Here is a 17,526-nt window from a genome sequence, read left to right as displayed (position 1 = left end):
GTGCAGGGTTTCAGAGTGGTTTGCAATTACAGCTAAACATGTGAGTCTATGAACATTGACTCACTTTTGGTCATTTAGAAGATCTGCAGTTTATGACACGTTGAATTTACTTCATTTTTCTGCCCTTAAATGAACTAAAAACAGGAACCCAAGCTTACCATGACAGACCTTTATTAATAAAAGACTGCTGAGAAAACAGGGCTGTGCAGACTTTAGCCTTTTCTTGCTATTGACATTTTTCTTCCATAGTCTAGCACCTGCAAAAGAGTTTTCTTGGATATGTGAATTGTTTTTATATGATGTTGAAGAGCCATAAACAACATAAAAAGTATACTTTTTAATATAACTGTATCTTATCTTTACAGTAACATCATAAATGTATTTCCTGCCACTTCATTGACATGCAGAGGTTTCTCTTAACCTCTGAGCCTAGTGCTCTATATGCTAATTTATCTTAAAACTTGTTATATATGTACAGAAAAGCAGTGAGGCGTCGCAGAATTCTGTCAAATGATTATTTCAAACGAGCACTTTCAGATGTTTAGTCATTTCAGTTATTTTTATCTGCAGCAGAAATCTGGAACACCTGCAGACAGAACAGAGAACAGTCATAGATTTTCTTCAAAATAAACGGCAGAACATCCGGCTGATTCCACCGCAGATGTGATTAAGGGGTCCAACATGAAGTGTAACAATGTTAGCGTGCAAGAGAGCTGGAGATGGAGATCATATAGGGAAACTGTGAAGTCCACTATCATTATATTGTAAATGACTCGCAGTGATAGAATGGTATCAGTTCATCTGCTGCAGCTTAATGACGCATGAAATCAAAAAATATCTGCTGCACCGAAGCAGCGCTCATTGTGTGTCTGTGAGTGTTTGAGTGTGTGTGTGTGTGTGTGTGTTTAGAATACGGTTACCATGACAACAAACAATCCATCCTGGTCACAAACTGTGGAGGAGAGTGGCTGGAGGGGGTCTGTGCGGGGAATGTTTATATGCATGCCACTGCCTGTATCAATGTGTGAAATTAGTGCGTGATATTTTTATCTGTGTGTGTGACAACAGGATGTACAGACGGACGTCCAACATGGCTGGTCTGACCTATCCTCCCACAGCTTTGACAGCTCTGAAGGTAAAAATTACTGCTGCGGTCCCACTGGCAGCAGGTGACATTTTATTCTATTAAACCTGCATTTGATTAGCAATTGAAAAAAATTAAAACCTTTTCAGTAAGAGTTCTGAGTTCAGAGCCTTAAAAGGAAATGAAGGGGGAGAAAAACAAAAAATTAAACAAAATAAAGAATGGAAAAAAAGACTGTAAGAAGGTAAGAAAGTGTGTAAGAAGGTAGGAAACGGAGGGAAAAGCAATCCAGGATGATGAAAAAAGGAAAGTGAGAATGACAAGGAGGGTAAAAAAGTAAGGTAGAGGAAGTAAAGTGGAAGCAAAATAAAAATAAAAAATAATAAAGTGATATGGAAGTGTGGAGGCAGACAAGAAATACTGGAAGAAAGTTGAAATGGAAAGGAGGCAATGTGAAAGGAAAAGAGGAATGAATGAGTCAATGAGTCAGGGAGGACTTGGGAATGGGCAAAAAGGAGAAGAAAGTGAGAGGAAAACAAGAGGAAGAACGGGAAGTAGAAAAGAAAAGAATGAAGAAAAGGCTATAGGTAGGATAGGAAAGAAGACAAGGATAGGCAAGAAGGCAAGGAAAGGAAAGAAGGCATGGAAGGAAATACGAATTGGAAAAAGGAAAGGAGAAGCTAGAGAAAGACTGAGAGGGGTAATGATAAAGGAGACGGAGAAGGAAGTGAGGACCTGGTTGGGAGGAAAGGAATGAAGTAAAGATATGGCAATGAAAGGAGATAAGAGAGGACATTTGGAAGAGAAGAAAAAGTGGGATTTGGGAAGAGTATGAGGGGAAACACAAGAAAAAGGTAAAGCTGTAAAGGGAAGGCGGAAATAAAAGGAGCTAATAAAACATCCATCCATCCAGCCAGCCAGCCTTTTTTAACCCCTTGTCCAAGTCAGGACTGGGGGAGGGTGTTGGAGCCTATGTCCTAGCTGTCAAAGGACAAAAGGCGGGGTACAGCCTGGATAGCTTACCAGGGAAAAGGAAAGTAAGATAAAGAAAAGAAGGGTGGAAAAACCAAAAGCAGTGACTGAAAGGAGGAAACAGAAGTTCTTTGGATAGCAAGGGGTTATTAGCAAGGAAGCCATGAAAATGAAATATTGACAAAAAAAATGAAGCGGAGAAGGAAAGGAGGAGATAAATAATAAATGAAGGAAGCAGAGAATGGCAAGACACCGTGGTGAAGGACAATGTAGATTTAGTACACTAATGATATATGTTTCCTCCTCTGCACTTCCTGTTGTCTACAAACTTAGAAAAAAATTGAATTATTCTAGTCCACGCTTCTTGCATGATGCAAAGCACGACCCAATGAGAGACTTTAAATGTAATTCTGTACGCAAATGTAATAATTAATCTCAGTTTTATATCCTTCTTGTTTGAGCAAACATTATCAGGACAGCGCCCTCTACTGGCAGAAATCTTCATTTCACTCAGGTCTCACCAGCTTTATGTCACACCCCCCTGCTGTAATCATAGCTTACATGTGAGATGGTATTTGTTGATGCATTTCTCAGGAGGTGGATCAGTGGTCCTTTGATGTCTTTGCCTTCCACGAGGCCACAGGAGAGCACGCCCTCAAGTTCCTAGTCTACGACCTTCTGACCCGCTATGACCTCATCAACAGGTTCAGGGTACTCGCGGTTTAACTTTGTTCAAATCTGGTGGTGGGCGGACTTAATACTGGGGAAAGTACATTTAGTCCTTGTGCTAACTTACAGTTTTGTGTTCAGATTCCTGTGCAGGCTCTGGTGCAGTTTGTTGAAGCGCTTGAGAACGGTTACAGCAAACACAGGAACCCCTACCACAACCTCATCCATGCTGCTGATGTCACTCAGACAGCCCACTTTCTGATGCTACACACTGGACTGATGGTAACACACACACACGTGCACATCTTTTTGTGGGGAACCTCTGGCATCCCTTTACACTGCTGTTAACCTAAACCCGACCCTTAAAAGCTGAATCCTCAAACAGTCTTTCCTAGGACTACGCAGCATGTCCTCATTTTCCAAAATGTTGCTGATGTCCAAACCTTAAATTAGCCCACACAAAGACAGAAGTAAATTTTCAAAAACACCCATGTAGACATCATTTTGTCACAATCTTGTTGTGTAACTGTGCTGTCTGCACATGGTTTGCAAAGACAGCTCACTAAGCTAACTAATCATGTGTGTGTATGTGTGCAGCACTGGCTGAGCGAGTTGGAAATTCTTGCAATGGTTTTTGCCGCAGCAGTTCACGACTTTGAACACACAGGAACCACCAACAACTTCCACATCCACACCAGGTAATGCAGATGATAACACTTCATGTAGGTTATCAGGGGATCTGATTTGAGAGGGACAGTTTTTCTCAAGATAATTAACTTAAGATAATTGATATTTGACATTTAACACTAAACACAATATAAAGTTAACAATATAAAGTTTGTCATGTAGTACATCACATATTAATTAGGCCTGTGTTTAAAGACTCATGAAAAACATATTTATCTTACAGAATAAAACAATGGAAATCTGTCAGTTCATTGGATGAGTTGTGAATTCATCCAACAGAGTTCCAGGTGCTTGATTCAAAAGCATGGTGACAGGTTTATGGAGGCTCTAGGAAAAACACAGTGGGATTCATCTGGAGTCCCCCCACCCTTCTTTTTTTCAAAAATTTCAGCAAGTGTGGTTTAAAATATTAAAAGAATAGATGTGAATCTTAAGTAGGGGAACAACAGGAAATCTGCTGATGTTGGGGCTTCTGTATACAAACTGCAGAAGATATCTGATTGGATGTCATGTCTGTCTGTCTGTCAGGTCGGAAGTGGCCATTCTGTACAATGACAGGTCAGTGCTGGAGAACTATCATGTCAGCGCTGCCTACAGGCTGATGGCAGAAGAAGACATGAATATCCTGGTCAACCTGAACAAAGATGACTGGAGGTTTGCCCTTACTGCCGTTGCTTGATGTTTGTGCTTCCATCTTAATGCACCAAAGGCCCTTACCCTGAGCTTTGACATCACAACTACATACAAAACTCCACTTTGTGTCCTTTGTGTTGATGTACAGAACTCATTCTCTAAGAGACAATGAAAGGGCTATTTTAAAATACTTACTGTTCTGATGATATTTACAGAATTCCCAGCAGATTCTGTAAAAATCAGGTGACTCAAAATATTTTAAATATGTTTCCTTGGTTAAAGTGTTTTCTACACACGTGTGTATGTGTGTGTAGTCATATCCTTGTGGGGACATCTCATTGACATAATGAGATGTAGCCTTTTACCCTAACCAGAAATCAATGCCTCATTCTAACCTTCAGCCTAAACCTAACCATAACCATGTAACCCTGACACTAAAACCACATTTTGAGCCACTAAAATGCCGTCAAACTCGTGTGGACGGGCATTTTGTCCTGATAAGTGACTGTTGGTCCCCACAAGTACAGTAGCATGCCAATTTTCTGTCCTCACAAAGATGTCTAAACATGTACACGTACACGTACACGTACACACACACACACACACACACACACACACACACACACATATAACTTTGTTATAATACATTTCTTAGAATGAAACAAAAGGTGTTTTAAGCCAGACTTTAAAACAAAACCTTTATCCTAAACCTTCATTATTTACTGAGTTCCCACAGTGTCCCGACAATGTCAAGTTGATAAACTTTCAGAGGTGTGGACTCTTTGATGAGAACTGATTGGTGATTACTGGATGTGTTTATTTATTTATTTTTCATAGGGAGCTGAGGTCTCTGGTGATAGAGATGGTGATGTCAACAGACATGTCCTGTCATTTCCAGCAGATCAAGACCATGAGGAATGCCCTAACACAGACACACAGGTCAGAACTCTAGCCGTTATTAGTGACCTCTGACCTTTATAACTGGCTATCATTAGATCAGTGATAGCCAATGATACATTGTTTTGTTAAAAAACAAAACATAATGTATCCATGCCTTCGTGTACTTTTCATATTTTCCACAACTTTATTTAATAAATAAATATATTATTTTGCATAAATGTATCATTGTGACCAAACTTTTCCAGGTCAGATGGAAAAGTAAAAAGAAACAGATTCATTCTATCAGTTTATTTCCACCACATGAAAATAGCATGTCACGTCCTGCTGTGGCCACAAATTTTGTGTAACTGGCAAACTGGAAAAAGTCAATTTATTGTATTATTAAACAGGATCTTTGCAGATCCTTAATTTCTCCCACATGCAAAATTGAGGCCTTAATTGCCAATAAAATTGATTCAGGAGAGGGTCCTTCTTGCAGATAAGATATTATAGATAATGTTTTTGGTTAGTTTGTACAACATATTGGTGACTCCAGATAATGTTGGCTCATATCACTTTAGAATGTCTGCAGTCTGTCATTGGAAGAAACGATAAACCTGAAAGCCTTTAATTATAAAATCGTGCCGTGAAAAATGTCACTTATTTGTTGGCTTTGGAGGAAAGCTCACGATAACGGTCGGCTTACAGCTGTGAAAGCTAACACTGCAACAGATGCAGCAGCTAATTATGTTTAAGATGGTGCTGTGTCGATGGCATAAAATTAGTTCCTGTGTTAGCACACAGCCATAGACTATAGCTTAGATGGTGCCACCATCATGTCACCCATTTGTTAGTGAGGTCCCGTCTTGAGACCTCCAGCTGAGCATAGTAACCAAGGCATACTGGGCACACATGGTGTAATAGCTAGTACCAGTCAATCACTGGGAAGTCACACTGGGAAGTAAGGTATACTCTCCTTCATCCCCCTTTCCCCTCTGATAAAGTTCATAATTTACAAAATGAGCATCATGTTGTATTCAATATGTTGCTAAACTATCAAGCTGACACTGTAGACTGATAAAGTGAATGGGAGAACTCATCTTGTTCTCATAGATTTCCTTTTGTGACCAGAATTATGCCCTGAGCTGGACATTAGAAAGATCAAGTAAGGCTTGTTGCGCAGTGCTTTGAAGCTGACAGCTGGTCGCCTGCAGATGCTCCGGCTGATGTATTTACTACCAGGTGATATGTCAGTCAACAATATTTTTCACTCTCACTGGTAGTCACTTTAGTGGCTCATGATAGAGGTGTAGAAAAGGTTTTTCTCCAGTAGGCCCACTTCTTGTACACGATGGTTGTTTCGGCCGTTGTCGCTTGAAGTTGTCGTTCACTTTCTATTGTCTCAGGTCACCACATTGTTTTATATCGAGCCTCTGGTTGATTTAACCCTGAACTTTGTAAGACTTCTAAGAACCTTTTAGGTAAATAAAATTCTCTGAGTGAAACATGTCTTTCTGTCTTTCTTATGTAAATAGACTTCTTCAATTTCATCTTAAAAATCTAATATTTACCATTTCTAAACCCGCTGATACCCTGAACTACGAATACTTTTCATTCTTCACACAAAAATGACTTTTCCCACTCAAACATGTAAAATTAGATTCCTCTGCAGTTTCATAAAAGATTTTCCGGCAGACTGTGCAAGGCTAGTCTATCTGACAGAGACGACCAGATCATCTGTGGGAGTGTGGTGAAAAGGCCCAACATAAGCTCCTGCAGGCTGCTGGACCAGATTGCCCTGTGCGTCCCTGTAGGAGCTATCACAGGAATAGTACCAGAGTCCAGTATCTCCTCTATGTTTGTCAGTCCTGCTGGACCTGCGGAGGTGTGTTCATGTGTATCTGTGTGTCTCTGTGTGTAAGCATGTCTGAGTGTGTATGGAGGGGGTGCTGGCAGCTGTCGTGATTCTCAGCTCACGCTTGGATGAATTTTGGGGGAAGACGTTGTCATCAGCCTGTCAACACGCTGGTTCTGCTTTTGTTGCTGCAGCAGCGGGGAGAACTGTACAGTCTGCACAATATGATCAAAATACAAAATAAAAGGCACAGCACTGTTCACATAACACATCAGATGCTGTAGCAGAGCACTTTCTTTCCTTCACAAGTCAGTCTCAGAAGACATCTTAGCTGATCTTCTACAGGTCAAAAAAAGTAGATGCTCAGTTTTTGTTCAAGGTAATATGGTTTCTTTTTGAATGACAGATATTAATGAAATTATTTTGTTTCCTTTTTCTTTCCAGTATAGACAAAGTGAAGGTTTTGTCTCTGATGCTTCATGCTGCAGACATCAGCCATCCAGCCAAAGCATGGCCACTGCACTACCGCTGGACCCACAGTCTGATGGAGGAATTTTTTAGACAGGTACAAACATCTGTCAGTGAGGGTTCTCATTTTTGAGGATCCTCATGGACTTTAAAATCAACTATCAAATCAAGCCAAGGAATCATCCTCTGTAAAACAATAAAACACTAAAAATCAGTGTAACACAGGCACTGTCAGTGATTGTATACTTTGTAAAAGTGTATTAGTAAACCCTTGACTGCTATTTCCCATCATGGCTTAGCAACAATTTAGAAGGTTCTTTAAATCAGGATTTCTCCATATAATAACACAGAATTGTGATACCCTTCTCTTTGTAATGCCTACTGCAAAATTAATTTTTCCAGACTTACAAGTAAATCAGTTTCACTTGACTCCTAATATACAGTGATGTGAAAAAGTGTTTGCCTCCTTCCAGATTTCCTTTTTTTTTTTTGCATGTTTGTTACACTTAAATGTACGGAACAGGATTAGGGCCACTGGGAAAAAAAAAGTGGGCACGTCTCTTTTTTTCTTCTTTTCCTGAATTCTGAGAAAAAAAATCAGAATTCTGAGATTAAAGTCAGAATTCTGAGATTAAAGTCAGAATTCTGACTTTTTTTCTCAGAATTCAGGAAAAGAAGAAAAAAAGAGACATGCCCACTTTTTTTTTTTTCCAGTGGCCCTAATGCTCTTCCGTATAAACGTTTCAGATCGTCAAACAAATGTAAATATTAGACAGCAATAACACAACTAAACACAAAATGCAGTTTCTAAATTGAGGTGTTTTTTATTAAGGGGAAAAAAATCACTGTGTGAAAAAGTGATTGCTACCTAAAACTAATTTAACTGGTTGGGCCAACCTTAGCAGCAACAACAACTGCAATCAAGCATTTGCGATAACTGCCAATGAGTCTTTTACAGCCCTGTGGGGGGATTTTGGCCCAATCATCTTTGCAGAATTGTTGTAAATCATCCACACTAAATGGTTTTCAAGCATGAACCACCTTTTAAAGGTCACGCCACAGCATCTCAGTCAGATTGAGGTCCAGACTTTGAGTAGGCCACTCCATAGTCTTCGTTTTGTTTTTCTTAAGCCATTCAGAGGTGGACTTGCTGGTGTGTTTAGAATCATTGTCCTGCTGCAGAGTCCAAGTGTGCTCCAGCTTGAGGTCACGAACAGCAGCAGGTAGACAACAGAATTCATGGTTCCATAGAGTATTTTCCTAAAAGTCTTTGGGATTATCAAGATGTTTTCTGGCGAATGTGAGATGAGCCTTTGTGTTCTTTTTGGTTAGCAGTGTTTTTCTTCTTGGAACTCTGGCATGCAGGCCATTTTTGCCCTGTGTCTTGCTTATCTTGGAGTTGTTCACACCACTGACTTTAACTGAGACAAGTGAGACCTGTAGCCTTTGGATGTTGTTCTGGGCTCTTTTGTGACCCCTTGGATAAGTCGTTGCTGTCGGTTGGCTACTCCTGGGAAGGTTCACCGCCATTTATGTGGTTCGCTGGAGTCCCACAGCTTTAGAAATGACTTAATAACCTTTTCCAGACTGAGAGACTTCAGTGACTATGTTTCTCATTTGTTCCTGAATTTCTTTGGATTGTGGCAGATGACTACCTTGGTCAACTCCACTTTGTCAGCCAAGTCCTACTTAAGTGATTTATTGATTGAGAACAGGTGTGGCTAGAGAAATTGAACTCCAAACTTGTGATACACCACAGTAAATTCTTGTTATAATCTGGCAGAGGGAAAATTACTTTTTCACAAAGAGCCATGGCGTTTTGGATCTATTTGGGAAATCATGTTTTTGGTTCTTGTTAAAAATGAATCAACCAGTCAAGAAAAATTAACTAATTGTTCCTGCATTAACAAATAAAGGTAACGTTAGCCTAATTAGCCATTTAGAATGAATAAAATCTGCATTTTTCAGTTGTCATAGCCGACATAATTGATATTATTACTAGAAACTGTATGAGCTCTATACCATTTACAGATACCTGCATACTGCATAGCTGTTTGTTTTGTTATACAACACTTAACTTTTTTGAGTCCACCCAACGAATTCCAGTCAACTTGTATCAGTAAGAATACATTTTTGTGTTATCACTGAAACACTCTGAAACACTGAAAGACTCTATTGCCCATGTTGTAATGATGAAAATATTTTAGCTGGTTTCCAAAGAGGAGGATGTCTCCATTGTGTTTTATTGTGTAAGGCTCAAGCAGAAACTGAATGCAAATCCCATAAAGTTAACTTGAGTACTTGAAGACACAGTGTTATATTGTCCCACTTTCTACATTGTTTCCAGGGAGATAAAGAGGTTGAACTTGGGCTCCCGTTTTCTCCTCTCTGTGACCGTAAAGCTACCATGATTGCCCAGTCTCAGATAGGTAAGAGTCACAATGAGAAAGGACTTCATAAACTTGTGCTGGATTTGCAAACAGCTGGTGAAACTTTATTCTCATGTTTACTATCTGGTAGTGATTTATTATAAGAAAAAGAACCAATATTAAGTTATTATTAGTAATGATGTGCTTGTTATATATTTTCCTCTCTCTTCTTCTATTATCCTAACATTTCTCTTGGGATTCAGGTTTCATAGACTTCATTGTGGAGCCAACCTTCAGTGTACTGATTGACACGACAGAGAAGGTGATTGGTCCTCTAATAGAAGAGGACAGGAAGGCCAGAGAGACTGGAAACAGGAGATCCAGGTACTGCTGCTATTACTGCTGTAGGTTCAGTGACTTATTCAACATGTGTATTAGACACAAGGTTTTTAACATGAACAATTCCTCAGTGAATAACCACAACGAAAGAGAAGCAGCAGACCTGATAACAGCTGAAACTCTTAATCCACATCAGAACAAGTCTTTGCAAGTCCAGACCTCAGCCCGATTGAAATCTGCGGTGGCACTGTGCATAAACGGATGGAAAAGGCAGTCCCTCTCATCTCTTTACACCTCTCCCTCTGTTTCAGTCTAACAGGAAGTGGTTCAGTTACCGTGGAGTCAGTGCAGAGACACAGTAGTGTTCGCCATGGGAACAGTGATGACGGACAGATGGACTTTTCCCTGACAGCCATTGATCTGCCGGCACTGAAGCTGCACCTCTCTGGTGTCATTACCAGCAACAAGGACAGATGGAAAGAACTATCTGTGCACGGTACACACACAGTCACAAACAAATGTTCAAGAAACTCAGAATCAGTTGAGGTAAATTCCTAAAGGTAAAGTTTCTACAACCAAATTTAGAAAAAAAATGTTTTATTTGGAGTATTATTATTTTGTTTTGCACTTTTGGACCATTACAAGACAAAGCATCCAACAATCTACAAGTGATTTCTCAAAAAAAGAGATGTTTTTCAGTGTAACAAAGAGAAATATATAAAAGTCTCTTTGGAGAAAATAATGTTTATCTGCAATTTGATAAAACATGCTCTTGAGATGCTCTGCCAAAGAAAATTGTACCCTTATTTTAATATAAGTTACCATCTTTGTGTTTTTAGCCTTGTTGTGCTTTTTTCACACGCTCAGCTGTAGACTGCTGTAATTTGTAAGACAAAAAAAACTTAATAACGGTGCTGCCCATAAATATCCCAACAAAATCGATATGCTTTTTTCCACTGCAAAGTCATTTTTGCCTTGTTGACATGACCGCAATACAGTGAGAGGTTAAATTGTTGAACTGAGATTTGTCCACCTTTTTCTAAAGTTTTGTGCAAGTGCCACCTGTTTACCTTTGGGTGGTCAACATTTGAGTTAGGTATGATTTTTGGCTTAGCACCACATATCATATCTAATATACTGGGAATGTAATATAGTGGGACAGTGTATCGTCTTTTGAGATAGAATCTGATACTGGAAACATTTGCCAGTCAGGTTGCTGTGGTGATGTATCCACACACAAGCTTTGCCATTAATGTAAATATCCACCAAATATCAGATGTAAAAAACATGTGTCCTGTAGGCTGCAGGGAAACTTGGTGCAAGACTATGAACTAAAATAAGTGTCCAAGCAATCCAGCTAATGCTAGGTAAATAACACCTCCAACACTGACACAACCACAACCATGGTACAACAGGCAGGAGAAAATTCAAAGGAAAAACTCAAAAGTGACAAAAGTCAGTGACATGAATGCGAGTTATTTTGGTTTAATTTAAACACTGAACTGAGTGTAAACTTCTCCAACACTAGTCCTAGAAACAGGTAAGAGTCTCAAACCATCAAGGACGCAGGCTTGGAGAAGATCCCCAGATTTGATGGAACTTTTTTTTTTCAGTTGAAAATTTATATATTTCCCTGTGTTTGCCTATTGTGAACAGAGCTGGCCAGCAAGGCGCAAGAAGAAAAAGAAAGTGTGGACCTCCAATCACAAGCCTCAACCAGCCACCGTAACCCTGCCGATCAGCCACAGAACTCTGACTGCTCACCTCCTGGTGAATCTCATGACAAGTCACCAGACCAAATGTTGAATGGTATGAACTTGACAACAAACGTAACAACTTCCTGACATTTAACTCTCAAACTCACCATTAGCTGTGGTAACCTTTACAGGGGAGGCCCCAGAGGAGGAGAAAGAGGATGATGAAGTGCCTGAAAATGCCTGACTGCCCTCTGCCAAACGTACCACTGTATTTGACTGTGGCAGACGACCCTGGCAACAGGGCGTTGCCGTGCAGAGTTCACACTCTCTGTTTAAACACAGCAGCTGACTAAGTGGTCCTTCAGTGACTTTGAAAAGGGCCACTAGACCTTTTGTTTTTTTTACAACTGACCATGAAAATATCACATTCAGAGTGAAAAGATTCATTAGATAACAGCTTCTTAGCAGCTTCATGGCCCATTAACCGTGGTGAAAATGTTTTGTGATTTTATTAGAGATTCAGAGGAATGCTGTCTGTGAAATAGATGTCATCATTTAAATAAAAACAGAGGCAGGCAGGTAGGTCAAAACCAAAGAGTGTGGAGCGGCTGAAAAACCCTATTCAGGGAGATGGGAGACTGAATGTCTGTTATTAGGAATAATAATTAACTGAGCTGTTAAGAAGCAGTTGTCAAGGTTTTGTTAATGCAGCTGAGCACAACAACAGGTGTGATGTTTTAAACTTATAATATGAGTGTGAAAAGTGATTGCTGCTCTGTTCTTTGTTCCTGCTCCTTTTTATCTCACACTTCTACCCATGATGTCAAACAAAAACATGTTGGATGATGTTACAGCAGTTGTTTATCGTACCGCCTAAGTAGCAAGCTAAATGGGGCCGATTGCATATTGGCATAATTAACTATGCTGAGATTATTAATACCATACAGAATTATTTCTTCTGGCCTGCAGGACTTAGGCTATTTTTGGGGGCTAAACAGTCACGATGCTTTTGAAATGCACAGTATAAAAATGTATTATCAAATTTCAGTTATTTATGTTTTGCCAAAATCAGTTTGGTTATAAAAATCATACAATGAGCTTAATTAGCTTAGTGGTAAATGTAGCTAAGCAAAAAACCATACAGCCATTGTGTAGAAGGACAGAGTCTGGATGTTATTCACAGCTTGTTTACACCATTAGTGGTGTCTTATTTGAGTCAAAAGCATTTCATTGAAACTGAATCACTCTTTCAATTCATTTTCTTATCAAATCTCAATTACAACTTGAAGAAATATTATGATATAATATTCATTAACCCCGCCCTGACTATTTCTGCTGGTCTAACATGCCTCCTCAAAGTAATAAATATTAAATTAAATTTTGTATTATATGCATAACTAATGTTTGCGTGCACAATGTAGTGAACATTACCTGGAGGTGACCTAGTTGCTGCTCTGCTGCAGTTCACAGATGTCACAGATCACAGAATATGATTTGACAGCTGTCATGAGCTGCTGCTCAAAACTCGAATAATCTAAAATATCACATGTTCTTGCTTCCACATTTTACAGTATACATTTCAACAAATTCTAGTTTAACATTAAACAATATGCTATTAATACACTACATGGAAACAGCATGTAATTTATTATTTCTTTTCCACTTTTGACATTAAGCTGATATTGAATTTGCTTATTTAATTAGTATCTTTTTAAATGTTTACTGGTTAGGTAGAAGGTGAAGGGGGGAGCTGTACTTAAGAAAGCTAATAGAAAGAATTAGCTCCAAGGTGAGAGGCTTGGTAACTAAAGATTAACAAAGATTTAATAAGGGATTTGCTGGCTGCTAAGCCTAACCAAGTATTCTGCAATCTCCAAAAAAGACATCAGAGCTCATCTGTAGGATCAAATCAGAGTCAGTTCTGTGTTAGAACTGATTGTAATAAATCTGAGCCCTGACTGAAGAGTCTGTTTCACTTGAAAAATGTGTACATGCGGAAGCCAAAAAGCTATGACTGCCATTCAGCTGGCTTTTCCTTTTCCATGGCTAATAGCAGTAAAAAAACAAAACAAAACAAAAAAACACACACAATTTGTTTGAACGCACAGAGAGCAGAGCAGCAGCAGTGAATTGATGTGAATTTCTTTACATGTTTACATGTGACCTTTTTTTTAAAAACATGGGCCATCTTATCGTATTCTGGGCCAATGTACCCATAGGATAGCATTACACTGTATTCTCCATCATTGTAGAGATTGTGGAGATTAGCACTATGATGGAAAATGATGACGAACACTGAGTCCAAGGAAGTGTGATCATGAGTAAATAAATAAGATTTACCTTTAAATCGACAGCCCAGAGTTCAGGCAGCTCTTGTTGTTCCTGTGCTCGGCCACTGTCACTCCTCTTGGCTGTGAATAAAGAAAAGTGCCATAGAATCAACACGGTGACAAGAGAAACACCAGTTTCTATAGCAATGAGTCAAAGGCCGGAGCCAAAATGGCTGAAAGTCAAAGCTCTTTAGATTCTGTGAGCACTGTGTTTGTTAATGCAATGTGTGCTATAGTTATTGTGTGCTCTTTGACTCTGTGTGTGGGTGAGATTTTGAGTGTGAGTTTGTGTGAGAGAAAGTGTGAGAGTGTGCACTGTATACTGTACAGTTGTTTTCTGTATTATTGTATTAAACATTCACAAATCTGGCTCTGCCTTTGATTTTATTCAGTCTTGTTGTTTACATTTGGTGGTCAACAGGCTTTTATCTGAACTTCTGGTATCTGCTTTTACTATGTAGACATTCTACAGGAATGTCATTCCTGTCCAGTACATGCATATTAAGTGACTTCAAAGACAAAAAAAGAAAAAAGACATAATACTAAAGAAAAAAAAAAGATTTTAAAATAAAGATCCACTAAATCCACCTATTATACTTTTCCCTATTTTCTACTGTGCTGTGAAAGTTTTCACCATTCTCATTTCTTAGTCTTTAGCATATTTGTCAAACTTAAATGTTAAAACCAAATTTTAACATTGGAAAAATATAACCTGAGTAAATAAAAAGTTAAAAAAAAAAATAATAAAAAAAATGCAGTTCATCTGGTGTAAAACTAACATTTCACCATTTCATAAAAATAACATCATACCAACAGTCTAACATGATGGTGGTAGTGTGATGGTCTGTGGGTGGTTTGCTGCTTCAGGACCTGGACAACTTGCTGAAAGAAAAACCTGATGGAGACCATACAGCCACCAGTTTGTGTCCTGAATTTCAGGTAGAGTTGGATGTTGCTGCAGGACAATAATGTGAAACACAGCAGTGAGTCCACTGGTCAAAAAATTGGTCAAAAAATAAAGTAAAATGAGGGTTTGTGGCGTGGCCTAGCCAAAGTGTTGACTCAAATCCAATAGAAATTCTTTGCCATGCCCTTAAACAGGCCGTTCACCCATATCGAGATGGCGCCTCTCACACAGCTCGGGGTCCTTTCCTGCCAGAGAGGTAACATTCCATGATCCAGGACCTAATTTCAGTAACTGAGGATTGGACCATCAGACCACTGGTTGCTGTCTGAGCCACGTTGCACCCAACCGCTACAGCATCTTCTGTGGGTGTGGACCCACAGGATGGCTGTACCTGGCTTGTCCCAATGGGGTAAGGCCTGGCCAACAAGTGTTCTCCTTTGAGCTGAGGGGCCTCTTCAGGGAGTGGCCGCAGTAACCCTTTTCTGGTTATAGGTTAATCATGTACCATGGTGTATTCTTCATAGAGCTATTGGGATTTGCTCTCATCTAGGGCATGCATTTGCATTTACTATCTAATCTTCTTTTGTAAAAAGTGTGCACATTTGCCTTGAACACAAAGTTTTGGACCAGTCCAGAAACCTTTTAAGAACTTGAATTTGATAGCATTTGTTACAGCACTCATGACCTTACTCAAGCAAATATTGCTGAAAATGTCGAAATGCAATCTTTCAATTTGATGCACTAAATGTGTACTGCCAGCAGAGAGCACTGTGACTGAACCAACGTTTGTGATGTTGTGGGGATCTCATTCTATTGTTGCACAACAAATACCGGCCACCAGAGGGTAGCCGGGAACCGCTGTCATTAACAAGCAGTCACACTAACACTTACAGCTCTTTATCCATTGATTAGTGTTGTGTAGAGACACTTAAGGTGTCTTCAATCACATCCAATCAGCTCTCTGATTAACAGCACCACAAGAAGCTACAGAACATGCTATTCTTGCACAAAATTGGCACGACTAAACCGTACAATACATTGTGTTTCAGGTCAACGTATGACTAACGGGATGCCTTAAAATGTAAGCTGAGAGTGCAATTTGCACTCTCAGCACCACAAAAATGTTGCTGAGATCTTCTTTTCATTTTTTCTTTTTGCAACTTTAGAATTTTTTTTTAACACTTGCAGCTCTTGTTAGCTGGATTGTAGACAGCAATATGGCATCCAACAGGAGACAGACAGAGACAACATGGTAAACATTACGCAGAAGAGACTGATATTTTTTCAGAGCTAAAATAGATTTAGTAATGCCACTCTGCTTTTCATATCACCTAATACAGGGGTGGGGGGAACTCCAGGCCACACAGGCTTGTGTCCTGCAGGTTTTAGATGTGTCCTGGATCCAACACAGCTCAACATGACTTGAAGTTCTCCAGATGCCTGGTAATGAACTAATCATTTGATTCAGGTGTGTTGACCCAGGGTGATATCTAAAACCTGCAGGACACTGGCCCTTGAGGCCTGGAGTTCCCCACCCCTGACCTAATAAGACTGCTTGCAACTTTTCTTTCTTTCTTTTTTTTTTTTTTTGCAGGTTCACACGATTTACAGCAGATAGGTGTAAGAACACATGACTGTCATAGTCAAAGATGATTCACATTGAGACTCTGGCTTGATCAAAGCTGATAATTAGCCTATTTATCATAATAACTGCACCGTTAGAGTCTGTTAGTTATTTGGTGGTGTAATAAATGTCGACCTGAATCAGCAGAATTTCCCCAAAAAGCTTCTGTGAATAAGTAAGTTTCCCTTTCTGAGTTCAAAGGGTCAATTTGATGGTTTACAACAGCCTTTGAAGTCTGGCCAAGTTCATTCTAATTGAGAGTACAATTCTGAGTGGCAGCGGTTGCCAGCAGAGGGGCCTGTGTCAGACCATACCTTTGCCAACTTAATTTAAGCAAGTGGCATAGGGTCTATCAGATCTATCAGTAAATTCCTAAATTTACTGTATGTTTTGGCAGACTTGCACTGATGCGTTGACTGGTTTTACTGATCCCAGAGTGGAAATTAGGTTACTGCAGCAGCCAGCATGAGGGGATGTAGTTTGGGACAAAGTCAATAATAAGAGTGATGGAAAAAGATGTATAATTAAATACACTTGCTATCTAATCTCCGTAGATAGTAATGTACATCTGTGAAAAAAAACCAAAGAGAAAACATGAAGTTTATGTGTTGTGTATATCTGTTGAAGCAATAGTGCGTATGGGTTTTTTTTTTTAACTACAAATTTTGTACAACTGGCCGAAACAGCACAGGGAGTAGCTGAAATTTCAGTGAACCTCATTAACCAAAGTAAGTGTGCTATTTAATAGGACACAGGTTTAAATTGCAGTCACTTTTACCACTGTCTATTTCCCTATATCCAGATCATTGGGTCCAGTTCACTTCACCTCACCTAATGACATAAAGCAGCAGTTCCTCTGCTGAAAGAGTAATCAGTTCCATAACTGCCATGGCAGGAATGGAAAAAGGAAATGGAGAGGAAAAAAGCAGAAGAAGCAAAAGAAGAAGAAGCTGAAAAAATATCACTGCTTCTGTGTTCTAGCACGTGTTCTCAATATCACCCTACATTTAGTC

General features: G+C 39.4%; 1 protein-coding gene across 1 annotated transcript in view; it reads left to right on the top strand.

Moving 5' to 3' along the window:
- LOC100710253 (phosphodiesterase 1A, calmodulin-dependent) overlaps positions 1 to 14,351 on the top strand; it is a 44,659-nt gene extending 30,308 nt beyond the window's left edge. Inside the window, exons 5-16 of the mRNA XM_019353389.2 lie at positions 1,069 to 1,135; positions 2,651 to 2,767; positions 2,867 to 3,007; positions 3,323 to 3,423; positions 3,941 to 4,066; positions 4,883 to 4,984; positions 7,224 to 7,344; positions 9,595 to 9,676; positions 9,880 to 10,000; positions 10,267 to 10,451; positions 11,612 to 11,764; positions 11,844 to 14,351. Of these exons, the coding sequence (XP_019208934.1) occupies positions 1,069 to 1,135; positions 2,651 to 2,767; positions 2,867 to 3,007; positions 3,323 to 3,423; positions 3,941 to 4,066; positions 4,883 to 4,984; positions 7,224 to 7,344; positions 9,595 to 9,676; positions 9,880 to 10,000; positions 10,267 to 10,451; positions 11,612 to 11,764; positions 11,844 to 11,896 (1,369 nt within the window). The 3' untranslated portion in view covers positions 11,897 to 14,351. The remainder of the gene's footprint in view (positions 1 to 1,068; positions 1,136 to 2,650; positions 2,768 to 2,866; positions 3,008 to 3,322; positions 3,424 to 3,940; positions 4,067 to 4,882; positions 4,985 to 7,223; positions 7,345 to 9,594; positions 9,677 to 9,879; positions 10,001 to 10,266; positions 10,452 to 11,611; positions 11,765 to 11,843) is intronic.
- The last annotated feature ends 3,175 nt before the right edge of the window (positions 14,352 to 17,526 follow it).

This window comes from Oreochromis niloticus, linkage group LG16, assembly GCF_001858045.2.
Source record: "Oreochromis niloticus isolate F11D_XX linkage group LG16, O_niloticus_UMD_NMBU, whole genome shotgun sequence".
In the NCBI taxonomy this organism is placed as follows: Eukaryota; Metazoa; Chordata; class Actinopteri; order Cichliformes; family Cichlidae; genus Oreochromis; species Oreochromis niloticus.
This window is presented reverse-complemented; position numbering and strand designations above follow the sequence as displayed.